At 39.3% G+C, this 21,428-nt stretch overlaps 1 protein-coding gene across 1 annotated transcript; it reads left to right on the plus strand.

Annotated features, from left to right (window-relative positions):
- Nucleotides 1-469: 469 nt before the first annotated feature.
- On the plus strand, nucleotides 470-21,358 carry LOC147162045 (AF4/FMR2 family member 1-like). Its single transcript, XM_086097513.1, has 19 exons — nucleotides 470-682; nucleotides 5,508-5,628; nucleotides 7,693-8,412; nucleotides 9,710-9,751; nucleotides 9,876-9,947; nucleotides 10,103-10,139; nucleotides 11,192-11,252; nucleotides 12,468-12,603; nucleotides 13,650-14,414; nucleotides 15,442-15,533; nucleotides 16,004-16,208; nucleotides 16,381-16,454; nucleotides 16,527-16,590; nucleotides 17,128-17,264; nucleotides 17,449-17,520; nucleotides 18,427-18,520; nucleotides 18,595-18,629; nucleotides 18,697-18,878; nucleotides 19,519-21,358. Exons 1-19 carry the CDS (start codon nucleotides 666-668, stop codon nucleotides 19,653-19,655), a joined length of 3,063 nt encoding a protein of 1,020 aa, XP_085953639.1. The 5' UTR covers nucleotides 470-665; the 3' UTR covers nucleotides 19,656-21,358.
- The last annotated feature ends 70 nt before the right edge of the window (nucleotides 21,359-21,428 follow it).

Below are 21,428 nucleotides of genomic sequence, written 5' to 3' on the forward strand. Positions count from 1 at the left end.
AGTCCCCATGAATGTTGGTGGAAACGATGTCACCAAAACGTGATGATTAAACACGGAATGGAACTTTTGTAAAAGCTCGACTGTCAGCATCCACAAAATAAAGATTTTAAAATATTTTCATGTAATCTCTCTGGACGACCAACTCTCAGCTTCAGTTTATACTACGTTGAATTCTAACATTGTTTAAAAAATGTGAACCTGGACGGTGTTAAAGGCCCAAAACAAATTCGGATGTACCATGTCACTCATAGGGGCCAAGAAGTAAGTTTGGCCAATGCAGCCTTAGCCTACGCGACAAGTTAAATAAACCAACAATTAATAAACCACATTTTGGTGGATTTTGTATTCATTTATCACTTTCATTCGTGTGTAAAACAGAAATAGGGCATTGCATGGATATTTGGTGTCAACTCGGAGTTGACAAAAACGAAGGGACCCCTTCGAGTAGAAAAGTCCACTGGGCAGCGAATGGACGAGTCAAACATTCGCAGCGAAGGGGCACAGACTAGCGAACGAGAGCTAAAGGTGGCCAGTTTATTGGACCCTTTTCTCTCCGGTAAACGATGTGACAATGCGGGCCGAGAAGACGAGCTCGGCGGCGAAAGTCAGGAGCACACGAGTGCTAACTTCGGTTGTTTGACAAGCGTGAAAGAGCGGCGCACGCCATGGCGACTCATCCGAGGTAGGCGCACTCAAAGGCGGCTAGCCTGCTAGCAGCGTGACGGGGAGGGGGCTGGTAGTCACTCACTTGTCAATAAGTTCGTTCCTCAGGGGTGTCAAAACAAGATGTTCGCGTATAATTTATGGAAAATAAGCTTTTTAAAAATCTGCCTCCACCCCGTGTTGATTGAAAATCAACTTGGGAAGGTGGAATGAACAGCTGGGCTGCTCAGGTTGTTGACTCTTTTTTTATTTTTTATTTTTTTTACGAAATAATTGGTTTTTTTTTTTAACGATTTGACATAAAGTCTCAAGTGTTATTTTAGTACATCGGGGGAAATCGTAATAATAATAATAATAATAATGGTAAAAAAAAAACTAAATCATAAACCTTAACTTTTTGTGACAACCTGACAACGTTTGTACGGATGTGTGTTTAAAGTACACACAAAGTTAAAGTCACTTTCGAATTTAGCTGAAATGGTGGTCAACATAAACGTCTTAAAAAAACAACAACCAAACTATTACGTTTAAGTCGAAATGAGTGGAAAGGTCACTTGGTTGAGAACTCGACCATTCTAGCTTATGAGGTACTTGGTACAGTCTGTCGTGTGAAGCAATGAAATTTAAGATGGGCATGCATGACGTCCAGTTTATATTTCTGCTTGGGAATGATGATGATTTTTTTTGTTATACGATATTTTACATCTTTGTTCAGCGTTTATTCTAATTAAATTTTTCATTTGCCGGTAAGGTTTTAAGATTTGTCTTACTGGGAACCTCTTGCTTATCAGTTGAACAGATTGACCTTTGTGACTTTTGAGGATTCATACAAAGACCAAACATGACATGCAGGGATTTTTTATTTAATTTAATTGTGGTCAAAGTATAGTTATAACGTGTGCACAAAATACTAATTTGTGGCAACGGAGTTGGTAGAGTGACGGCATAAAAGGCACCTAAATTATATTAGTTTAATTCCTGGACAGTTCGTTATCAAGAAATGGTAAGGTGTTCACCCAGATGCTCAGGTTGTGCCCCCCTCTCTTAAATTTTTCATGAGGTATACTGTTTGTTTGTTTTTTGCTGCAAAATATTATTTTGTGTGAATGCTATATCTATATTATGTATATTATGGAAGCAATAACAACAAAAAAATCTTTCCCCATATTACGTCTGGGGCTCCATAGATACATGGCCTGACATGACAAAAATAAACATTCCTGCTAACGTTGGCTCACCCTGACACTGCAGTATTATACTCCGCAGTCTCCACTTTACCGCAGCTGCCCCTCAGTCTACTTGTTTCCTTGAAGTAAATACTAGGGATGTTGTTCTAAACCACTTTTTTTTCAGACCGAAATCACATCATACCAGTATGAGTACAGTACTTGACTTTTGTGTAGTAACTGATAATGATACCAAATATTCAGGAGTGTAGTGGTCCCTGGAGAAGTGAGTACACGCTCAATTTTCACCAGTTTTTTAATTAAAAAAAAAATAAAAATTTTAATAGTCCAGAAAAACATCCTCTTAGAAACGGTGACATGTAAGAATTAAAAATCCATCATTTGTACTTAACTATAAAATGATCATGACTTGTTAAGAACAGTTTGGTAACACAAGCAGCCTGAAATAATGTAAAACATATTTATCATGAGGCAAACATAAAGTATGTCATAAAGAAAATCACAATATTTAGTGAACAGTGAACAAAAATAGTGACTGGCTGAAAGTGTGTATCTGAGCAGATTTAAAAGTGGGTATACTCAATACTGACTGAAAAAGAAGTGGGTATACTGTGTATACCCGCGTATATCCTGGACTATACCACTGCAAGTATTGATATCACATTAAATTACCCTTCTCCACCCAAAAAAGACAGATATTTTTAAAGAAAGGCCTATAGATCCCAATGTAGCATTTTGTCTTAAAATTACATTAAATAATGGCAATTTTTCATTCTTCAAATTTTTTATTTCTAGTTCCTGATCGTAAAACAGTCACAAGAGAGTAATGATACTGGTATCGGCTGCCGTCGCAAATACCGATACCTTGAATTAAGGCTGGGTAACGGCCCGACACCAATGCCTGGTCTCGGTTTTTGCCCATCCCTAGTAAATACAGTCACTACTGATGTGTTTAATGTGTGGCGTGTTTTTCACAATTTTCCTTTACTGCATCTCTTAGAAACATTTTTTTCCAAGGATTCCCTTATAAACCAAATGGCAATTAAGTGCAACTAACTCTGTGTATGTGTACCACTAATGAGGTAAAATGTACACATTTTTATAGCAAATAAGCAGAAAAACTTTAATATTATGAGAATAGCCAAACTGTTAAAGCAAAAAAGGTGGTCATTTTTGCAAGAACAAAAATATATTTTGTCTATGACAAGTTATCAGATGAGAATAAAAATGTAAAATAAAAACACTGTTATGATATTTACATTTGTGCTTGAACGTTTATGAGCGCAACTGTAAATGTGCAAAAGCTGAACGTCGCTTAATGACACAAAAAATGCTATGAATCTATGCTATGAAATATGAATACTGTATTGTCACCAAAATTCACATGCACATACCTGTTCATGTTAACCTCAACCATCGAAAATATCAAAACAATTGCCAGTGTATTTTGGATTTTCATGGGCATTAACCCTTTTTCCTCACCATACAGTGCGCTCATAAGTGGCATAAACTTTAAAGCACAACTTTGAACAAAGTCATTGGGTAAATTTCAAACATCCGGCCTTATTCTTGCATTATTACATCTTTTATTCTGAAAAAGACCATGGTATTATCTCTAAAAAAGAAAAAAGAAAAAAAAGAACACTTTGGAAAAAATGTACCTTAAGTTCTGAATCCAAAAATAAGTATATGGAATTGCCATAACCCTACTCCCCTATGCGTCTGTCCAACAGAGCTAGCAGGGGAAGATGGATAATTGAGCTGAGGCTTTAAACACTGCAGATTCCCGGAGGCTCAGATGCTCCGGACACTGTTGTCTTTGGCCAGAAGCCGCACACTATCCCTCTTACACTGTCAAGTATGTGGCCATGGGCCTCTTTATGCTACAGTCGTTACTGTAGGGTCTTATGTTTGATTACTCCTTTTGGCCAATGGTCCATTCTCGTGCACCCTTCCCATCCTGATTGGAAACAGATGAAAGAGGGCGCGGCCACCCGCTTTCACCGATGATGATACCTGTTTGTTGTTCTTTGTGAGTAGACGGTGACCACCTAATGCGAGATCATAGCATAATGTGACATACAGTTAAAACCTGTTTAATATTCAAGAATCAGTTCCAATAGGTGAAAATATACAAATAAAAATGAACCAATTTTGAGCTAAAAATCCAGGCAGCCGATCTACTTCAGCACTCTTTAAAGGAGCTATGTGAATTGAGGTTTTAGCTCAAGGTGCCGTCTGTTACATATGAGTTTAAACCCCCTCGATCACAAACTGTTGTCGTTTTAACATGCACATTCAACCACTACCGGCGGACAGCGTGCCAATAAAAAAATCAGGCCTTAACTTTGTTTACCGGCATTTCCAGCTCACATTTAGTGAAGTTTTTTTTCTCATTGTTGACTGGCTTGATAATCTGATCACACAGAGTGATTATTCCTACAAATCTATACTAATTTGTATATGGGCGTGGAGAGGGAGGGGTCTGGTATTCCAACATTTCCACATTGATTGTGATGTACAAAAAGAATGTGCTTGTATCAGAGGTGGCAAATCCAGGACCAGAAAGTAAAAACCCTGCCATAGTTTGGCTTTAGTCCCAGGTGCTAGCTAGCTAGCTCCCATGGTGCTTGTTTACCTGCTAGGGAGCTAGCTAGCTAGCATCAATGGCTAAAGCCCAAAGGGGGGTGTGTGTGTGTGTGTGGATTTGGCCATACGTTGTGTTTCAGTATGAAAGCCACGCAAGCCTTTGTACAGGTGGCCCAAGCCAATGACTTAAATTTGTCAGGATGTGGCACATGAAACACATGGCCAAACAAAAATACTCCCTGTCCCAAAGCCACAATTTACAGATCATTAAATCAGAGTCAATGTCTGGTGTGACCTATGGAATACTTGTCAGATAGCCACAATTGCTTTCAACACAAAATGGAGAAAAAAGTGATTGTCAGGTGTGAAACTTCACAGTCCGATTCTGGTTTTCCACTAAAATAACCTCCTCCAACCCCCCGGCCATTAGTGGTTGCTTGAAGCAATAAGCTTCTGGTTGGATGTAAAACTTTACACGCCAGTCCGGCAGTTGTCATTGTCATGTCGCCACAGATTATACCTCCGAAGCTGTTGGCCAACTTCAGCCTTCCCCATTACATGTTGGTGTCTTTCACACAGAGCAAACCTGGAAAAAGCCTAGTTGGTGTTTCATGACTTTTGGAGGATTGTGCGTTGACTGCAGACTCTCCCGGGGGTGATCTTCAAAGCTCGCTCCATCATTCTCTTGGCTTTCTACCAAAACTGTTCTGGCTGCAGTTTCCATGGAATTAAGCCCTTTGGGGTTGAGCAGCAATAACACTCCACTTGAAGAAGGGAATCCCCACCCCAAAATGTCGACATATGATCATGTCCCCCAAGAATATCCTCCACATAGCCTGCAGTTGTACAGCTTTATAATTAATGTCAGTAAACAACATCTGTATAAGTGTTGGGTCCCATCCTCGCCTCTTGCTATACGTCAGTCCCTCGGGTGGGTTGTAGACATAAGCACTCCCAAGACCTTCTAGGCACCTTCCCAAACAGACATTTTATTCTTTTGAATGCATCCTTGTATGTCTTTACTGTATTTGTGCCCTAATATCTGTCTTTCCTGGTGATGCTCCACAGTGTATATGATGAAGAAAGGAATCGTCTCCGCCTACGAGCCTGGGAACAGAGGAACCAAGAAACCAGCCAAGCCAAAGAACTCGGCACTGAGAATGTGCCACTTTTTGGGCAGCCATACAAAGTACGTATCCTCATTTACATAACTATGTTTTCCAGATATTGTCTACCTTTTGATCGTTTGCTAATAATGTTCTAGAACACCTCAGTTGCTTTTGTTAAGGATTGGCACAATAGTTGGTTTGAGTTCTACCAAGCTTTTAATGTAATTTCATTCTTTTAATGATATAATTAGACAACTGTGCATTGTCGAAATGAACTCACATCAGTGCAGACTCTGGCCACATAGCGTGTTGAATCCCTCGAAAGAATTGTTTTGAGTTTTTTTTTGTTTTTTTGGGATGTTTGATGTCGATAGCATTGCCAACGACTGACTTGATATGCCTACATGCATTTTCCATCAATGATGCTGGGCTAACCCATTTCAATGCTAAACATATTGTAATTGTTTGTTTACAGTGTTACCACACTATGTCACTGTATATTGTTTGTATTACTCGTGTTTTTTTTTTTTTTAAGTGAGCAGGTTTTCACAGTATACTTTCTGTAATGACCTTGCATGTGGAAAAGGAGATTGGGGCTGGGTTTAAAAAAAATCTAATAATCAATATCAAATTGTTTTTCCTTTTTGAGCCTGATATTGATCCATAAAACCATGAATCGATTATTTAAATATCTCATCTTCCCCATAAATTCATAAGAAAATAGAATTTAAAAACCTTTTTATTTTATTTTATTTTTTTACTATCTTAGTGTTTTCTTGAAATTAAATGTTCACATGAATTGAAAAATATTTTCTTACATTCGTGAAAGACCTGACTCGAATCTCCCTCGCAGTCTCCTCGGCACTGTTTACGTCCCTGCAGGCCATTATAACCCGGCCGCCGAGCTTCACAATGCCCGCCGTTGTGGCGTTTCCGACTTAAAGACAATTCAGAATCTTTTTAATTAATTTATATTTACAATTATTGAATTGGAATTTGCAATTATTGAAATTAGAATTATGACATATTTTCCAAAATCATCCTTGCTGATGTCAATGTTTGTATAACACTTTGTGATTATAACACGTGTTACTTTCATTAACCATTTGCTCCCTAAAACGTATAAATACGTTCTATTTTAAATGCTTTAAGTGTCCCAAAAACGTATTTATACATTTGTTTATGTTTTTTATGCTAGAGCACACAGAAGGCTTTGAGGCAGCCTCTCAACTGTAGAGAACGGTTGAGGAAATGGTAGTTATTACAAAAATGGGCAGCATGTGGCAGCAGTTGAAAAAAGCTAATTTACCCACAGCTCTATACAGATTTGTGAATAATGATGAAACTTAGCTATATTCTAATGCTAATTGCTGCAAAACGGAAACAGATAGAAATATACCTGTACTTTTTTTTCGTGATGAAAGAAGAGACTCTAATCTTTCTTTTGGTAGGTTATAGCAATAGAACACAATATTATTCTGTGGGCCTTGCAAAATCAGTCAAAATCCAGTAAAACAGCCGGGAATGAACGGGATTGCTTCAGTGGAAATGGCTGGGAGTGAATGAGTTAATAAACTAAATAATTTAACCGGTTACTGCCTTTGCAAAACGTAATTTGTAATTTGATGTTTGTGGAATTTTTATCACATCTTCGATATTTAAAACAATATATGATTGAAATGAATCAGGGGAAAATGGAAATCGAACTGAACTGTTGTGAATCAAAATTAAATCGATTGAGGAAATTAGAATCGATACCCAGCTCTACAAACAATTGCTGAAGTACTTTTCAACCTTTTATTGAATGCTGGGAGAACAGTAAAAACCCATATGCATGCAGGAGCTGGTGTCTGCCACAGTGCTCATGCCCAGACACTCGTACAAAGACTTGCCAAAGTCAGATGGCCTCTTGAAGGCACATACCATTCTGGAGCAGCAGGTTGCTGACCCGTGATAAATGCGTGTTTACCATACTGCCATTCGTCATTGGCGGTTTTACAGTGCCTTTTAGTTCCTTAGTTGAAAAATATCAAATTGGTCACTTACAGAAAGAATACTAAACCACACTGCTGAAAATAAGACAGGCCAATCACAGCACATTAAATAGTGACCCAAAATGAAATGTTTTTCCTTTTGCTTTATAGACAAACAAAGGTGATGAGCTTTCCAACAAGATCCAGCGAATGCTGGGCAGCTACGAAGATGTGAATAATCCTACAGAGCCAAACTTCACACAGTCTGATCAAGGGCAGCCAAGCTCCAGTTGTCCCTGCAAACTTCCCATCCAAGACCCGGCCCATCACGTATCCGGCCAAAACTGCCAAAGTAAGAGTTCCCCCTTTCAGACGATGAGGGACATCCCCACTTCCTCCCCAAACCACAATGGAAGCTCACATACCATGCCAAAGGCTACAATGGATCATCAAAAGAAGGTTGAAGCTTTGTCGGATCTCGGGGCAAATGCTTGCAGTCCTCAGGAAAGGTCTGCTCAGCCTCTGGACGTCAAGCCGATACTTTTCCTTCATTCCAGTGAGGCCAAATGTTCTAAAGACACCTTTGATTCACGTCAGGATTCCATAGAACCCCCAGCTGGCGTTGTGGCGGATGTTTCTGTGTTTAACCTCAGGCAGTCGCCTGCGGACACTTCCCTGCATCAGGCCGGCAAAAGCAGCAACCCCCTCTTGCAGAGCTTGCCACCGCTATCCTCGGCCAAGCAAGCCAGTGTTGCCATGATGCAGAAGCCCACGGCGTACGTGAGGCCTATGGACGGTCAGGACCAGCTGCTCAACGGCTCGCCAGAGTTGAAACCTTTGCCTGAGCCACATCTACCTCTGCAGGAGATTCACAAGGCCGACCATACAAAGGTAAAAATGATGCCCCAGTATCTGGAGGTGAGAAGTACAATACGAAATGGTACCAACATTTGTTTCATGGTTACAGACTGTCTGCAATGAAGTAGTTTAATGTTTGTAGATTGTCCGCTACACTTCTGGCTACTGACTGTTTGTTTAATTTTGACTTCTTGTAAACAACAACAACAAAGGAATTCTCTTTGGATTGAAATGATGGTTGACTTTTAATTCTAAAGTTCACAAAGTCACAGCTGTCAAAGTAACATACACTCCAAAAGTACAAGACAACACCCGTCAAATTGTTTTGCTTCCCCATTCAGTCACACCTGTCCGCTAGTGGAACCCCAATTAAGTACTACCTGGCCACATGCCCATGGCTCGGATAAATAAACAAAAACACATTGCCCCCTAGTGGTTGGAGGTAAAAACAAGTTTAACTTTAGGAGAATGACTTATCTCTTATGGTTTCCACCAGACGCAAATATAAGAAGAATCTCTCTCTGAAATGTTTTGAACTCCATTTTCCACGTCAGTGAAGTGTTGAGCAGATTAACAATGCCAAGAGTTGTTGCACCATTGCAAGGATTTCGCTCAACTTCCCGTGTCATTTTGTCATCTTTTGACGGCAAACTATTTGAAAAAGGTTGCAGCCAAGTAGTGTAATTACACGCGACTGACATTTCCAGCAAAACAAAAACAAAAACTTGATTAACTGCCTTAATGTGCTGAGAAACAACAATGTAGCTTTGTTCCCAATTGATATAAGCGGAGTGTAATGTATCTCAAAGTCGGTGCAGGCACAACACCCAGGAGAGGCCTTTACAACAATGAGGAATGTTTCAAGTTGACTCACTCACACAGTTTATCTTAGCACTTTAGGACTATTGTTTTGCACATACCGGTAATGGTTTTGCGTCCTCATGAGTTCTAGTGCTGTAGTCTAGCTTCAAGATATTTCTGTAGTCCGGTTTTAACCCTCAAGGTATTTTAACTGTCACCTTCCTCAATACTTCTCTCAACATATTTGATGTTCATATTTTTACACTTTAAATTGATCTATTTTCAAACTACTTCCATCTGAAATATCATCCAATCATTACACTAGCAAGGCAGGCGTTTCTAGCAAACATTTCATGGCATTATTTGAATGGAAAAAAATTAATGGTAGCTACATGATGGTCAGAAAATGTAAAGTCCTCAAAGCCTTCAACTGCATGAGTTGGAGATATGAAATAAAAATAACCGGTTTAGTTGTGTTTGGGCTTCATGTTGAAATCATACATTTTCTAAGTAAGCTCTTTTTTTGTAGACAAAGACAAATGAAGCCGTGTGTGTGGAAGACATCTTGAAGGTATATTTTACTTTGTTAGTATGGTTAAGTCGTTTTTAAACGTGTTTCCGCCCACCGCATTCTTTGCTAAAGCCTCATCATTATACATTGAAAATTTAATTTTTTGTTTTTAATGTGTCTGTAGGAGATGACTCACTCCTGGCCGCCCCTCCTGACAGACATACACATCCCCAAAACTAGTGCAGCCCCAACAAAGGTAACACTGACTATCTGGTTGGTTTGTGTGCTGTTACGGATGCCAACCTGATGTTTTGTACAACTTTGGAGACATATCTTCCCCTCCTCGAAATTCCAATTTGTATGACCTTAAGTCTTTTGACTGTGTGTATGTGTGTGTGTGTCCCCTCACAGGAAGCAGAGCAAGCCTCTTCATGTCCAGGAGGACAACGTGAGTCAACAAAGCACCCTTGAATCAGTCGAGAGCAGTAGAATAACATAGTTAATATTTTAGTGCGTTATGGACTATGCAAAGTATAAACTGCCATCTGTAACTGATACACATTATTAATTATTTAAGGGAATTAACATTAAAATATAGAAAACTCTGTAGATGAAGTAATTTTGAAAATAATAATAATTAAATATGGATGGTCTTGAATGCTAACCGAAGGATTTTGAATTGGATGCGAGACTGGACCTGGAGCCAGTGGAGCTGGTCGAGGACAGGGGTGATGTGTTGGGTGGAGGGAGTTCGAGTTATGATGCGGGCAGCTGAAGTCTGGACCAACTGGAGTTTATGGAGGTATTTGTGAGGGAAGCTGAAAAGGAGAGAATTACAGTAATCGAGACGGGACTTAACAAGACAGTGGACCAGGATTGCGGCAGTGTGGGGGGTCAGGGAAATAATCTGAAATATAATAATTAAATAAAAAATCTACTACATAAAAATGTCTGTACATGTGATAATATTAGATGGAGCCAAATGCAGATGATTAAATAAAATTTACCACAACGGAACATAGTAATTTTTACTATTACAGCTAAATTTCATATTTAATACAGTTCTTCATCGAATTTGGATATTAACAAGTCTTCATTTGACATAGTAATGTCAACTATGAAACTATACACAAATGCACAGTTTTTCTGATCTTTAAAATTTGAAATTTAAAGTACAGTACTCTCATCTTAAACCCTATTAGCTCACCAATGATTGTCTTTATTTTATAAGCCTGGTTTTAATTAACACTTGAGCAAAACAATTTCAAATGTTTGTGCAGCTGGTATGAGATTTTGTTGTAGGGTGCAAGGCAGGCAAACATTGTAGATTCACCTAAAAAAAAAAAAAAAAAAAAAAAATATATATATATATATATATATATATATATATATATAGGCTTCTCAGGTTAATTTATTGCACTTGAGAGAATGCAAATTTTTATTGTTGTTATTTGACACATTTCTGCTTTTCTTCTCCCCCCCCCCCCCCCCCCCCCCCAGAAAGCCACAATCGTTCTCCTGAAGATCCTTGCCATCTAGACGTGCAACGCTCCAAACTATTGTGAGTGCTAAATTTGTCTTTACACAAGTATGACCAAAAATGGCTCTGAATATGTGAGTGGCAAGCGTTTGATTGAACTCACGTGAACCCAAAGAATAATCCTTCATTTTCAAAATAATGTCCTGCTGTGATTCAATCAAACTGGCCACTTAGTGACTACAATTCTCAGTAGTTAGGCGAGATGAATGAAATAGTCTGGAAACCAATTTGTCTTTTGGGTTTCTTTATATTTGAAGCTTCAAAAATACACAAGTCTAAAACAGAGCAGTCTACAAGATTGTGGTCTTTGAGAGAGTGCGCAACATGAATCATGGGAAGATCCTTTATGCTGCCTGGTTCGGGTTTTGGGAGGTGAAAGGGAAGGTCAACCAGACAGGAAAGCAAGCAGTCTGTTCAGAAATTGCCATAGAAGCAATATTCACATATAGTGCAGCCAAACTGACAGATCCAATCAGCGAAGAGCAGACCTGGCTTCTTAAAAGCGGGACGTATTTGTGGAAAAGAAGTAAACACACGGATGTACATATAATATATAATATTCATATGTAAGTCTGTGAGTAAACAGTAGCGGTGGGCGGATACAAAGTAAATTTAACATGGCTACTTGAAGAGAGACAGTTGTGAAAGACTTGGGTCCTTGTTGCGGTAAAAAACGCATACAATTTCTAAAAGTTGTGTTTCTCAGTGAATTTTTCAGATAGGTTTCAACTTTCCCAAAAAGGAAACTAAAAACAAAAAATATATAAATACAGTAATTTCTGGACTACAAGGTGCACCTGACTATAAGCCGCAATAGCTAAATTTGGGGACTACTACACATATAAGGCGCACCCACCTGTAAGTCGCAGGTCTTTTTAATGTTACCGCACCGGGTTCCCGCTACTTTCTTTTCCATAATGAGCGTGCAAATTGTTTCTCTCTCGTTCTTTCTCCTACTGTATTTGGGCTCACTTGGTTTGGTTTGCTCTGCCTGACGCGCCCCCTTGTGATGTGATGGATAAACCGCACCTTTGTATATGCCGCAGGGTTGAATGCAAGTGAAAAAAAAGTAGCGGCTTTTAGGTCCAGAAATTACTGTAGGTGAATTTGAGAACCGGTGCAAACTATTAGGCAAGGGTTTACTGTACTCTTATTATAAAAGCCAGCCAGTCTTTTATTTCCATTGGCGCAGTATTTTTGGTTCCATGGTTATCATCACATCATGCTTTGTTTTAGTTTGCACAAAGATGCTCATTCCAGCGGCGTGGAGTCGGCAAACTCCAGTGACTCTGACAGCAGCTCCAGATCTGATTCAGATGGTGACAGCGTCACCGATGAGCTTTGTGGACTGACGGCGAGCTGCAAAACTGAGGCAAGCATAGACCCATAGCTCAATGAATTGCCAAATGTAAATAAATTGCTCATCTCAAGTAAATGCCTCCCTTTTTCACAGAAAAAATGCTTTAAATACCATTTAATGACATCAACAACAACAACAAAAAATTATTATCTGATGCTAGATTTCAATATATCTTTGACCATTCATTACCAGCGGCGTATTAAAAAAAAAATCTTTTAAGAATACAGACATTCAATCCCAGGTAGGCCTGCATGTTTTTATAGGAGTGTTTGAAAGAGTAAATTACAAATGTAATCTAAAATGCATACTATAGTGTAAAAAAAAGAAAGAAGAAAAAGTACAAAAATAAAATGCATGTAGAATTTGATTGAATTGCATACTGTATTGTAATTTCAAAAAATCCCAAATGAAAATATTTGTAGAATTTAAGCATACTTTAGTGTAAAAAAGAAAAATAAATAATATGTATATGGTCATTAGAATGCATTTTAATTGAAAAGAAAAAAACTCAAAATAAAATGTTGAATTTGATTGAAATGTATATTTTAAAAATAGTTTTAAAAAATACAAAATTATAATCATATATATACAATTCGACGTAAAACGTAAAATAATAATGAATCAATGAAATGTCCTTGCACAGCTGCCGATTGTCAGGTGCTGGTGGGCAGCAGGAACTCATGCAATAATACAAGGAAAAAGGAATCATCCGACACACTGGCAGAGACTTTGCTTTAATTGATATATAAAAATAAAAAAAAGAAACAAATTAAAGTCTGTCAGTGTGCTTTTTCCTTGTAAAATAAAAATGATTGAGTACTTGATTGAAGTGCATACTACATTGTAAAGAATCATATAAATATATATATTAAAAAAAAAAGACATTACTGTATGATGTAGAATTTTATTAAAATGCATATTTTATTGTACATGATGAAATGCTGTATCTGTGGGAAGCCAGACTTTACGCTACAGCGCACACAAATTCTGGTGTTGTAGCGAATGAAGTTTCTTGGTGAGTTTATATTTTGCTGAATTGCAATTGCATCTTTCTCTAGCCTGATGCTGCGTCAGCGAGTGGTGACTGGCAGTTGGGCAAATGGATCCGGTCCAATCATCAGAACTCTGGCAACGAGAGCCAAGGTGGTGTTAACATCGTCTGCAAGAACCCTGCTCAAAAATTGCAGCGCAGCTCTGAACACCTTACTGTGGAGGCAACCCAGTCAACTGAGCATGGCGGAAACCCTCCAAAAGTGCAGCTTTGTAGCGAGACTTCTCAGGAAAGCTCTCTGAACGGTGGTTCTTTGAAACACAAACGACCAAAGGACTGTGTGAAATCTGAGGATGTTTTAGTGGCCAAAGCACCTACTTTTTCAGACCGACCGAAAGTCAAAATGAAAACAGAATACTCAAAGAATGCGACCAGTGACTCTAAAAGTGAAAGGACTTTTCAATCAGATGGCGCGCAAAAGACTGAAACCAGGCTCGAGGTGGTCAACCGGGATGCTAGGTGTGCGTCCTGTCCTCACCACTGCTCTTGCCATATTCCTACGCCCACCCCACCGATCAAAATCAACAGCAGCAAAACCGACGTGGAAGTCGTCCAAGAGGCCAAAACCATTCCCAAAGCAGAGTCCTCCACAACCCACAAGTCCTGCAAAAAGGCAGTCCCTAAATCTTCTCAGGACATCCACATCAAGCCTGCTGGATGCCTACTGGTAAAGATCGACCTCAATCTGCTGTCAAGAATCCCTCAGCCAACACCCGTGAATGCAGAGACCCGAAAACACCCCAAGGCCAGCAAGAAGACGCTACCTCAAACTGTGAGCTTTAGTAAACGCACACTACTCATTATAAGCTAAAATACGTTTTGAAGGAAATTTCAGGATGGACCTATAATAGTCTACCTCAGGGGTAAGCAACTTGCAGCTCCTTGATTAATCCTTCCACCCACAAAGATGTATTGTTTTATTTTTTAAACAATCCCAAACTTAAAAAAAAAAAAACTTTACACTGATATACATTCAATACATGTTTTCCATGGATAAAAATGGGCAACAAATCCTGGAAAAATCTATAGCACTGATGAAAATGTGTGCCCCAGTTGCCCATCCCTGCTCTACCTGTACAGGTGACCTTAATTTGACCTTCTATAAGCTTGTCCAACTTTTCAATGTTTCAGTGCTTTTTGTACAACTTGCTCTTCTCTTGTTGGCATGCCTTTGTTTGCCGTATGGTGTAGTTGCTTGATACTGCCATACAGGTGAAGCTCATACTACTGGAGACAAATTCCTTTTGTATTTTTACATACTAATGACAATTCTGATTTTAATAAAGAGTTGAACAGCAAAATTCACAATAGGTGTTTGACCTTTGAATTGACCAATAATTTTCCTTTTTCAATTTTAATTGGTGTTTAAACAGTCCTCTTCATCATGCTGTTCGCATTTCGACATTATGAGCCCAAGACGAAAACCTAACAATTGATCAACATACTGCATCTCGCAATTATGAGGCTTCAAACATGAGGTTCTCAGATGGACATGGGCACTGATCCGAGTGTCATCAGTGGGTTGCAACTGAGAGACTGGAGGAGTCATAAAGGCATAGAAGCGGATGTCCTTAGAAATGTATTGGTGGATTCACAAGTACTAAAATAATGAACAGTTACATATACAGCATACAAAAGTTCAGAGAAGGTCAAATTTAAGTTAATTGGAAAAGGTTTTAGTGCATTTAAGGTTCATCCTATATCACCCAAAACCCAATATCACATATTTTTGGGGAGTAGTGTACATGCACCTGTCAAGTGTCCCATTTGTGTTTAAACTTGTGAATGGCAACTTCCAGGTGGAGATGGATGACAAGATTCTTCCCAGAAAGAAGCCAAAGCTGGAGAAAAAGATGACATCATCCCAAAAAGAGTCTTCTGTCAAAGTGGAGTAGGTTCCATGAAAGGCAAAATTCCCAACAAGTGGTTCAGTACAGTTTAGTTCAGGTTGCCGCGGTGATGGGACAGTTTGGAGCAGTACGGTGATCTTGTGGGATGGCAACAACTGCAGGCCAACCAAAGCCGGCTTTTTCCTAGCTCATGTTCTTTGTGTAAGGTACCAACCAATTTGTGACCGAGTGGTTGAACTTATCCTGAATTTTTTTGGGGGGACGTAACAGTAGAGGTGTAACCAAGGCAGATAAACGACGTGGGAGGCATTTCTTTTACTCAAATGGCTGATCCATCTCACGAATGTGGATGACAGTGTCTATGAACTGAGATAATTAAGTTGTTACCCCTTTTTTAAACTTTGATGAGAAAAGACAGATCTCTTAAGTGAACCATTTGGTTGGTGATTCATTAAAACGGTATGTGTATGTTCCTGTGTATGGTAACTCTTTGATCTTGTCACCCTTTAAGGGTTTGCAGCACCCAAGCAGATGAGCAGCAGCAGCAGAAGAAGCCCAAGGAAACGCTGGTACACTTACAGAAGCCCCCAAAAGACCCCGGTAAAGACTTGAAGGTGCACAAAGGATCTCGTGAGGAACCTCACAAGGATGCCCCCAAGAGCAAAGACTCCTCCAAGCAAAAGAGCAGACGTGCAAAGAACACGCATGCGGAGAAGGTAACACCGTTAGTTTAGTAGGTCTCAAACTTGGAGTCGTAACTTCAGGGATCCACAAAATAATTAGCAATAAATGATGTTGGAAAATGTCACCAGTAGGTAACACCCTCAATTAGGGAATGTAGTGGGTAACCAAGTATTCTTTTTGGCCTCCATTTTGGAATGCCAAAAGAAGCAGCAGTCGTCATCCTTGCGGCCCAGCAGAGAAGTCGAGACCTCTAGACCCTTGCTCAGGACTGAGGACAGGTGAGATTAAACATACAAAAAGTTTTTTGTCACATTGTCAGTCAGGTTTAGTAATCCAGTGACTTCCTGCAGGGAATATCCTGTGAAGCACTACATCAAGGAGGCCAAACGACTGAAGCACAAAGCAGATGCCGAGGTCTGACACTAAATCCTTTCCTTGTCACTTTTTTGTTTTATTTTTTTATTTTTTATTTTTTTACCATAGTGCCTAGTAGGAGGATAAAACAAAATTTTAGCCAAGCATCCGGATGACCACATACTATAGCTCTATCTAGAGGCTGCATTTATTCGTGTTGGTTTAGGAAGAAAAAAGATATTCTGACTTATATTAACTAAGCCACCACAGATAGTAACTATACCACATATTGGTTGCTTAGTTTAGCATTTTGGTTCACAAGCTAACAACATAGCATTATTTTACAGATAATAAATTTAGTATGGCTATGCAGACGCCCACTTAGCTTTTTCCAGCTTCTATATTTATCTGGCTTAGTTTTGGCAAAGGAAAAATACCGATGCACATTTCTAGCCTTATTAGCATGGCCAGCACTGTGAATAGTAACTATGATTTTTCAGATGACCCATAGCTTTATCCAGTCGTGGATGTAGTAGTAGGCTTTAGCCCATGGCTGCAGGCTAACCTTAAAAATCTTTGGTGTACTTCCTCTTTTAGTCGGACAAGCGCAGCAAAGCTTTCAACTACTTGGACGCTGCCATGTTTTTTGTGGAAAGCGGCATCGCCATGGAGAAGGACCTGCGGATTTCCATGTCTTCCTACACTATGTTTGCCGAGACGGTGGAGCTCCTGAAGTGAGAGCGCGAGTATCTTGCAATACAATGAAACTTTTTTTCTTTCTTTTTTTCACGGTAATGTGTTCCAGACTCACACATGAGTGACCACATAAAAACTTTTGTTTTACTGTACACCTTTGGGCCTTGATTTATTTATTTATCTATTCATTTTTAATCTCTCCTATAAACTTCTCATTCACAGGTTTGTGCTGAAGCTTAAAAGCTTGGCGGACACGTCTGCTCACCCCTCAGAGAAGGACTTTGTAGCATTATGGTAACAGTCAATATTGATCAAAAAGCCTTGTTTCCACCAAGCAGCATGGCATCACTCTGCCACGTTTTACTAATTACTATTAACTGGTCACTATACTGGTTGAAATGGTTCGTCAACACCACATTGTTGTAATATTTGCAGATATGCGACTAAAAATATTCTCTAAAATGACTCTCTACTGAGACTAGTTAACTGATTGCCTGGTGGAAATGTGCTTTGGAGATGCATATTTACAGTAATTAGTGGGGCTAATATCGAATAGTCGATATTGAATCGATTTTCCTTTTCGAGCCTGATATCAATTCATAAAACCATGAATCAGTTATTTTAATCTTCTTTCTCCATAAATTCATAAGTAAATAGAATTTTAAAAGCCTTTTTTTTGTATCTTACTGTTTTCTTGAAATTTGTTGTTCACATGAATTAAAAAAATATGTTCTTACATTTACGAAAGACATGACTTATTGCACAATTCAGAATGATTTTAATTTATATGAACAATTATTGAATTAAAATGATGACAATATTTTCATCTCACCCTTGCTGATGTCAATGTTTGTGTAACACTTAAGCGATTATAACACTTACTTTCTTTAATAAACTAAATCCTTTAACCAGTTACTGACCCCGCCAAATTTTATTTGGAATTTGTTTGTGGAGTTTTTGTCATGTCCTGGATACTTAAGAATTGATCTTCCATAATTAATCAATATAATATATTTAATTGACGTGAATGGAATCGAAAAAATCTAATCGAAGTGAATGGAATTGAAAAAATCTAATCGAACTGAACTGTTGTGAATCCAAATGATTGAGGAAATTAGAATCGATACCTAGCTCTAGTAATAAGTACTTTGAGCTTTTGTAGTGATGAAGGTTAAACCTCTTCCTCATGGTGTGTTACAGTCTGAAGTGCCAGTCTCTCCTGCAGATAGCGATGTTTCGCCACAAGTACAAAACTGCGCTCAAGTCCTCCAAGACGCTCGCCGACCACTTCGACGTCAGTATTTCTCATCTCATTGTGATTTCATTAACTTTTCACCAGTCTTAAAATGGATTGAAATTATCTTCCAGAATCTCACACTTGAGTCATCCGTCGGTGCCACAAAGTAAGTCACCATTATGTCGCAACACGGCGCTGTCACACCTTTGCTACCTGTTGAATCTTCCTCGCAGGGGTCCCAACACGCCATCCCCTATGGCCAGCATCCCGTCCCCAGCCTGTGGAGGTGGCAGCACTGTGGTTGTTCCCGTCGCTGTGGCGCAGATGGCGCTCTCCTATGTCAACATCACTACGTTGTTCCTGAACGCTCATGAACTGTGGGAGCAGGCGGACCAGATGGCAGGCAAAGGCAGCGGTAGGGTGGTGCTAATTTAGAAAAAATATACATATCCCCCCCCCCCCCCCCAAGGATATTTAAACTTATTTATCCATGTTAGAATCCTAGTGTGAGAGGTTAGAACCACTCTTTCTATTAACTCATTCACTCGCAGCCATTTTCACTGAAGAAACTCCCTTTGCTCCCGGCTATTTTACTGGATTTTGAATAGAATATTGTGTTCTATTGCTATAAAAACATGGAACCTACCAAAAGAAAGATTAGAGTCTCTTCTTTCATCAGGACAAAAAGTATATTTGTATCTGTTTCTGTTTTGCAGCAATTAGCATTAGCATATAGCAAAGTTTCATCAATATTCACATTCCTGGTGAAAACACTTGTCAAAAAGAGCTTGCTGCAACATGGCCCTGGCTGATCTCTTATACTCCGCTGCCACCTGCTGGCCGTTTTTTGTAATAACTACAATTGCTTTAAGCCACCTCTTCATGTCAGAAGCTGCATCAAAGCCTTCTGTATGCTCTTGTATAAACACCCCCCCCTCCACTCCCTAATAAAAATACATAAATAATTTTTGGGGAGTGAAGGACAAAGTATTAAAAAACATATTTACACGTTTTTGAGTTTGAATAGGTTCAGCAACTCCATTTTTTCTTTGAAGGTCTTGTGGCAGAGCTGGATACCGTGGTCGGCCCCCTGAGCCTGGCTTCTAGCGTGACCTCCATGGTGCGCTACACCCAACAGGGCGTGGCATGGCTGCGACTGGATAGCAAAAAACACCAAATGAATGTTCGCTGAAGGTACCTGAAGCCTATGATCTGATGATCTGATCACGGTATGTGGGCCACGGAAGACAGTCTAGCAATGTAGTTTATGTGGATTAGCCACTGAGTTTTGAGAAAAAAAAATTGCACTTATCAAAAAAGCAGGGTGAAATGCCCTGTCATCAGGCCAAGTTGTACAGCTGCTTTAGAAATCAGGTGCATGGATTGATCACCACAACTTTTGTTTATTTGGTTATCTGCGTTCTCTTACACAGTGTTCCCCTGCCTATTAGTGATATCCTAATTGTGAACTCGCCTATTCTGACAATCTCTGAAAAACTTGTCTGTTGGCTGTTTTGTGGTCTTTTTTTTTAAACACCTGTGCATAAGATGGTGGCAAAGCTCTGTGTAATAGAAAAGTGCTGCTTTGGCGCCCTGTTGTGGCATCCTGCGGCCACTTAACTATTTTAAAGTAAGAGGAGGAGCTTCTATGAGATTTCCAAAACAATGTCTGATAGAAAAGTAGTGCTTTGGTGCCATATTGTTGCATTTGTAGGTCATTATTAAATCACAAAAAATAAACATTGTTGTAAACTTCAGCTCGCCCTCGCGCATCGCTACCTTACACTCGACAGCCGGCCCGGAAAAGGTACAAAAAAAGCTGGCTTACATGCAAGTGTAAGGGGGTACTTTAATACTATGTGGTAAAAAAAAATATTTCACTTTCGACTGCCCAACCCAGTATTTAAACCATGCTGAGAATATAAAAAATCTGCCGTAATTTCCTGTAGCTGCCAACAGATGGCACCAAAGATCAACTTTAATCTAGCTAATAGAAACTCCTCCCGTCACTTCAATATACAGTAGATCGTTGACACCATGATGGCCGGAGTTGGAGCCAAAGCATTACTTTCCGATTAGACAGTGCCTTGGCTCAATTCTGTGGCATTTCAGAAGGAGCACAACACCAGATAGCTTAAAAAAATCCAAAAGGCGGGAGGACGCTGTAATGACACCATTCGCTCAGAGAGACCTCAAGTTGGTTTGTTTTTCACTGTTGTCCTGCTCAATTAATGGCATCATTGTGAAGAGCAAGCACAAGTTAAAGTGCCTTTATTCTCTTGGCGTTCTCTTAGCGATGAGGACTATTAATCACATACATTTTCTAATTTATTGTTGTATCTTTTTTGTACAAGTTGTGCACTTTTCTTAGAGCAGTTTGCATGAAGAAACTGTCTTAATCCAGAGGCAGGTTTGTCACTTTTGTTTTTTTAGACACACTGGCAGGTAAAAAAAAAAAAGAACTTCTTACACACAGCACCAAGTGCTAACCTTCGCTTGATGAAAATGTTTGTTTATGGCAAAGGAAGAGTTTGTTTGGACCTGCCCATTAAAACAAAATCACAAGTTAAGCACCCCACTTGGTTTTGATTGTCAATTCAGTTGGTGTGTGTGTGTGTGTCGTTAAACAATGAAAGCAAAGAATAATAATTGAATAATTCCCCTCCCCAGAAAAGTTATGAACAAAAACAACTGTACATGAAAGCGTCAGCATAGCCTTCTGGGATTATTTCAACTCCCATCGGTTTAGGTTTTTTTTTTCTTGGCCTCGTCCAACCTGCAGCAGGTGACTCTGCAATGGATTTACATTTCCTGGTCCGTTGATAATCATCATGAAGATGATTATGAAGATGTACTGGAATGTTAGAATGTTTTTTTCATTTTGTGGAGTGTGTCGAGGTTTTCTGTTTCAGTGTTCAGAGAAAAATAAACACTGGAAATCACTTTGTTGTTTACTTTTATTTAT

Source organism: Leptonotus elevatus, chromosome 15 (assembly GCF_054856555.1).
Source record: "Leptonotus elevatus isolate MCC_2025b chromosome 15, RoL_Lele_1.0, whole genome shotgun sequence".
NCBI lineage: Eukaryota > Metazoa > Chordata > Actinopteri > Syngnathiformes > Syngnathidae > Leptonotus > Leptonotus elevatus.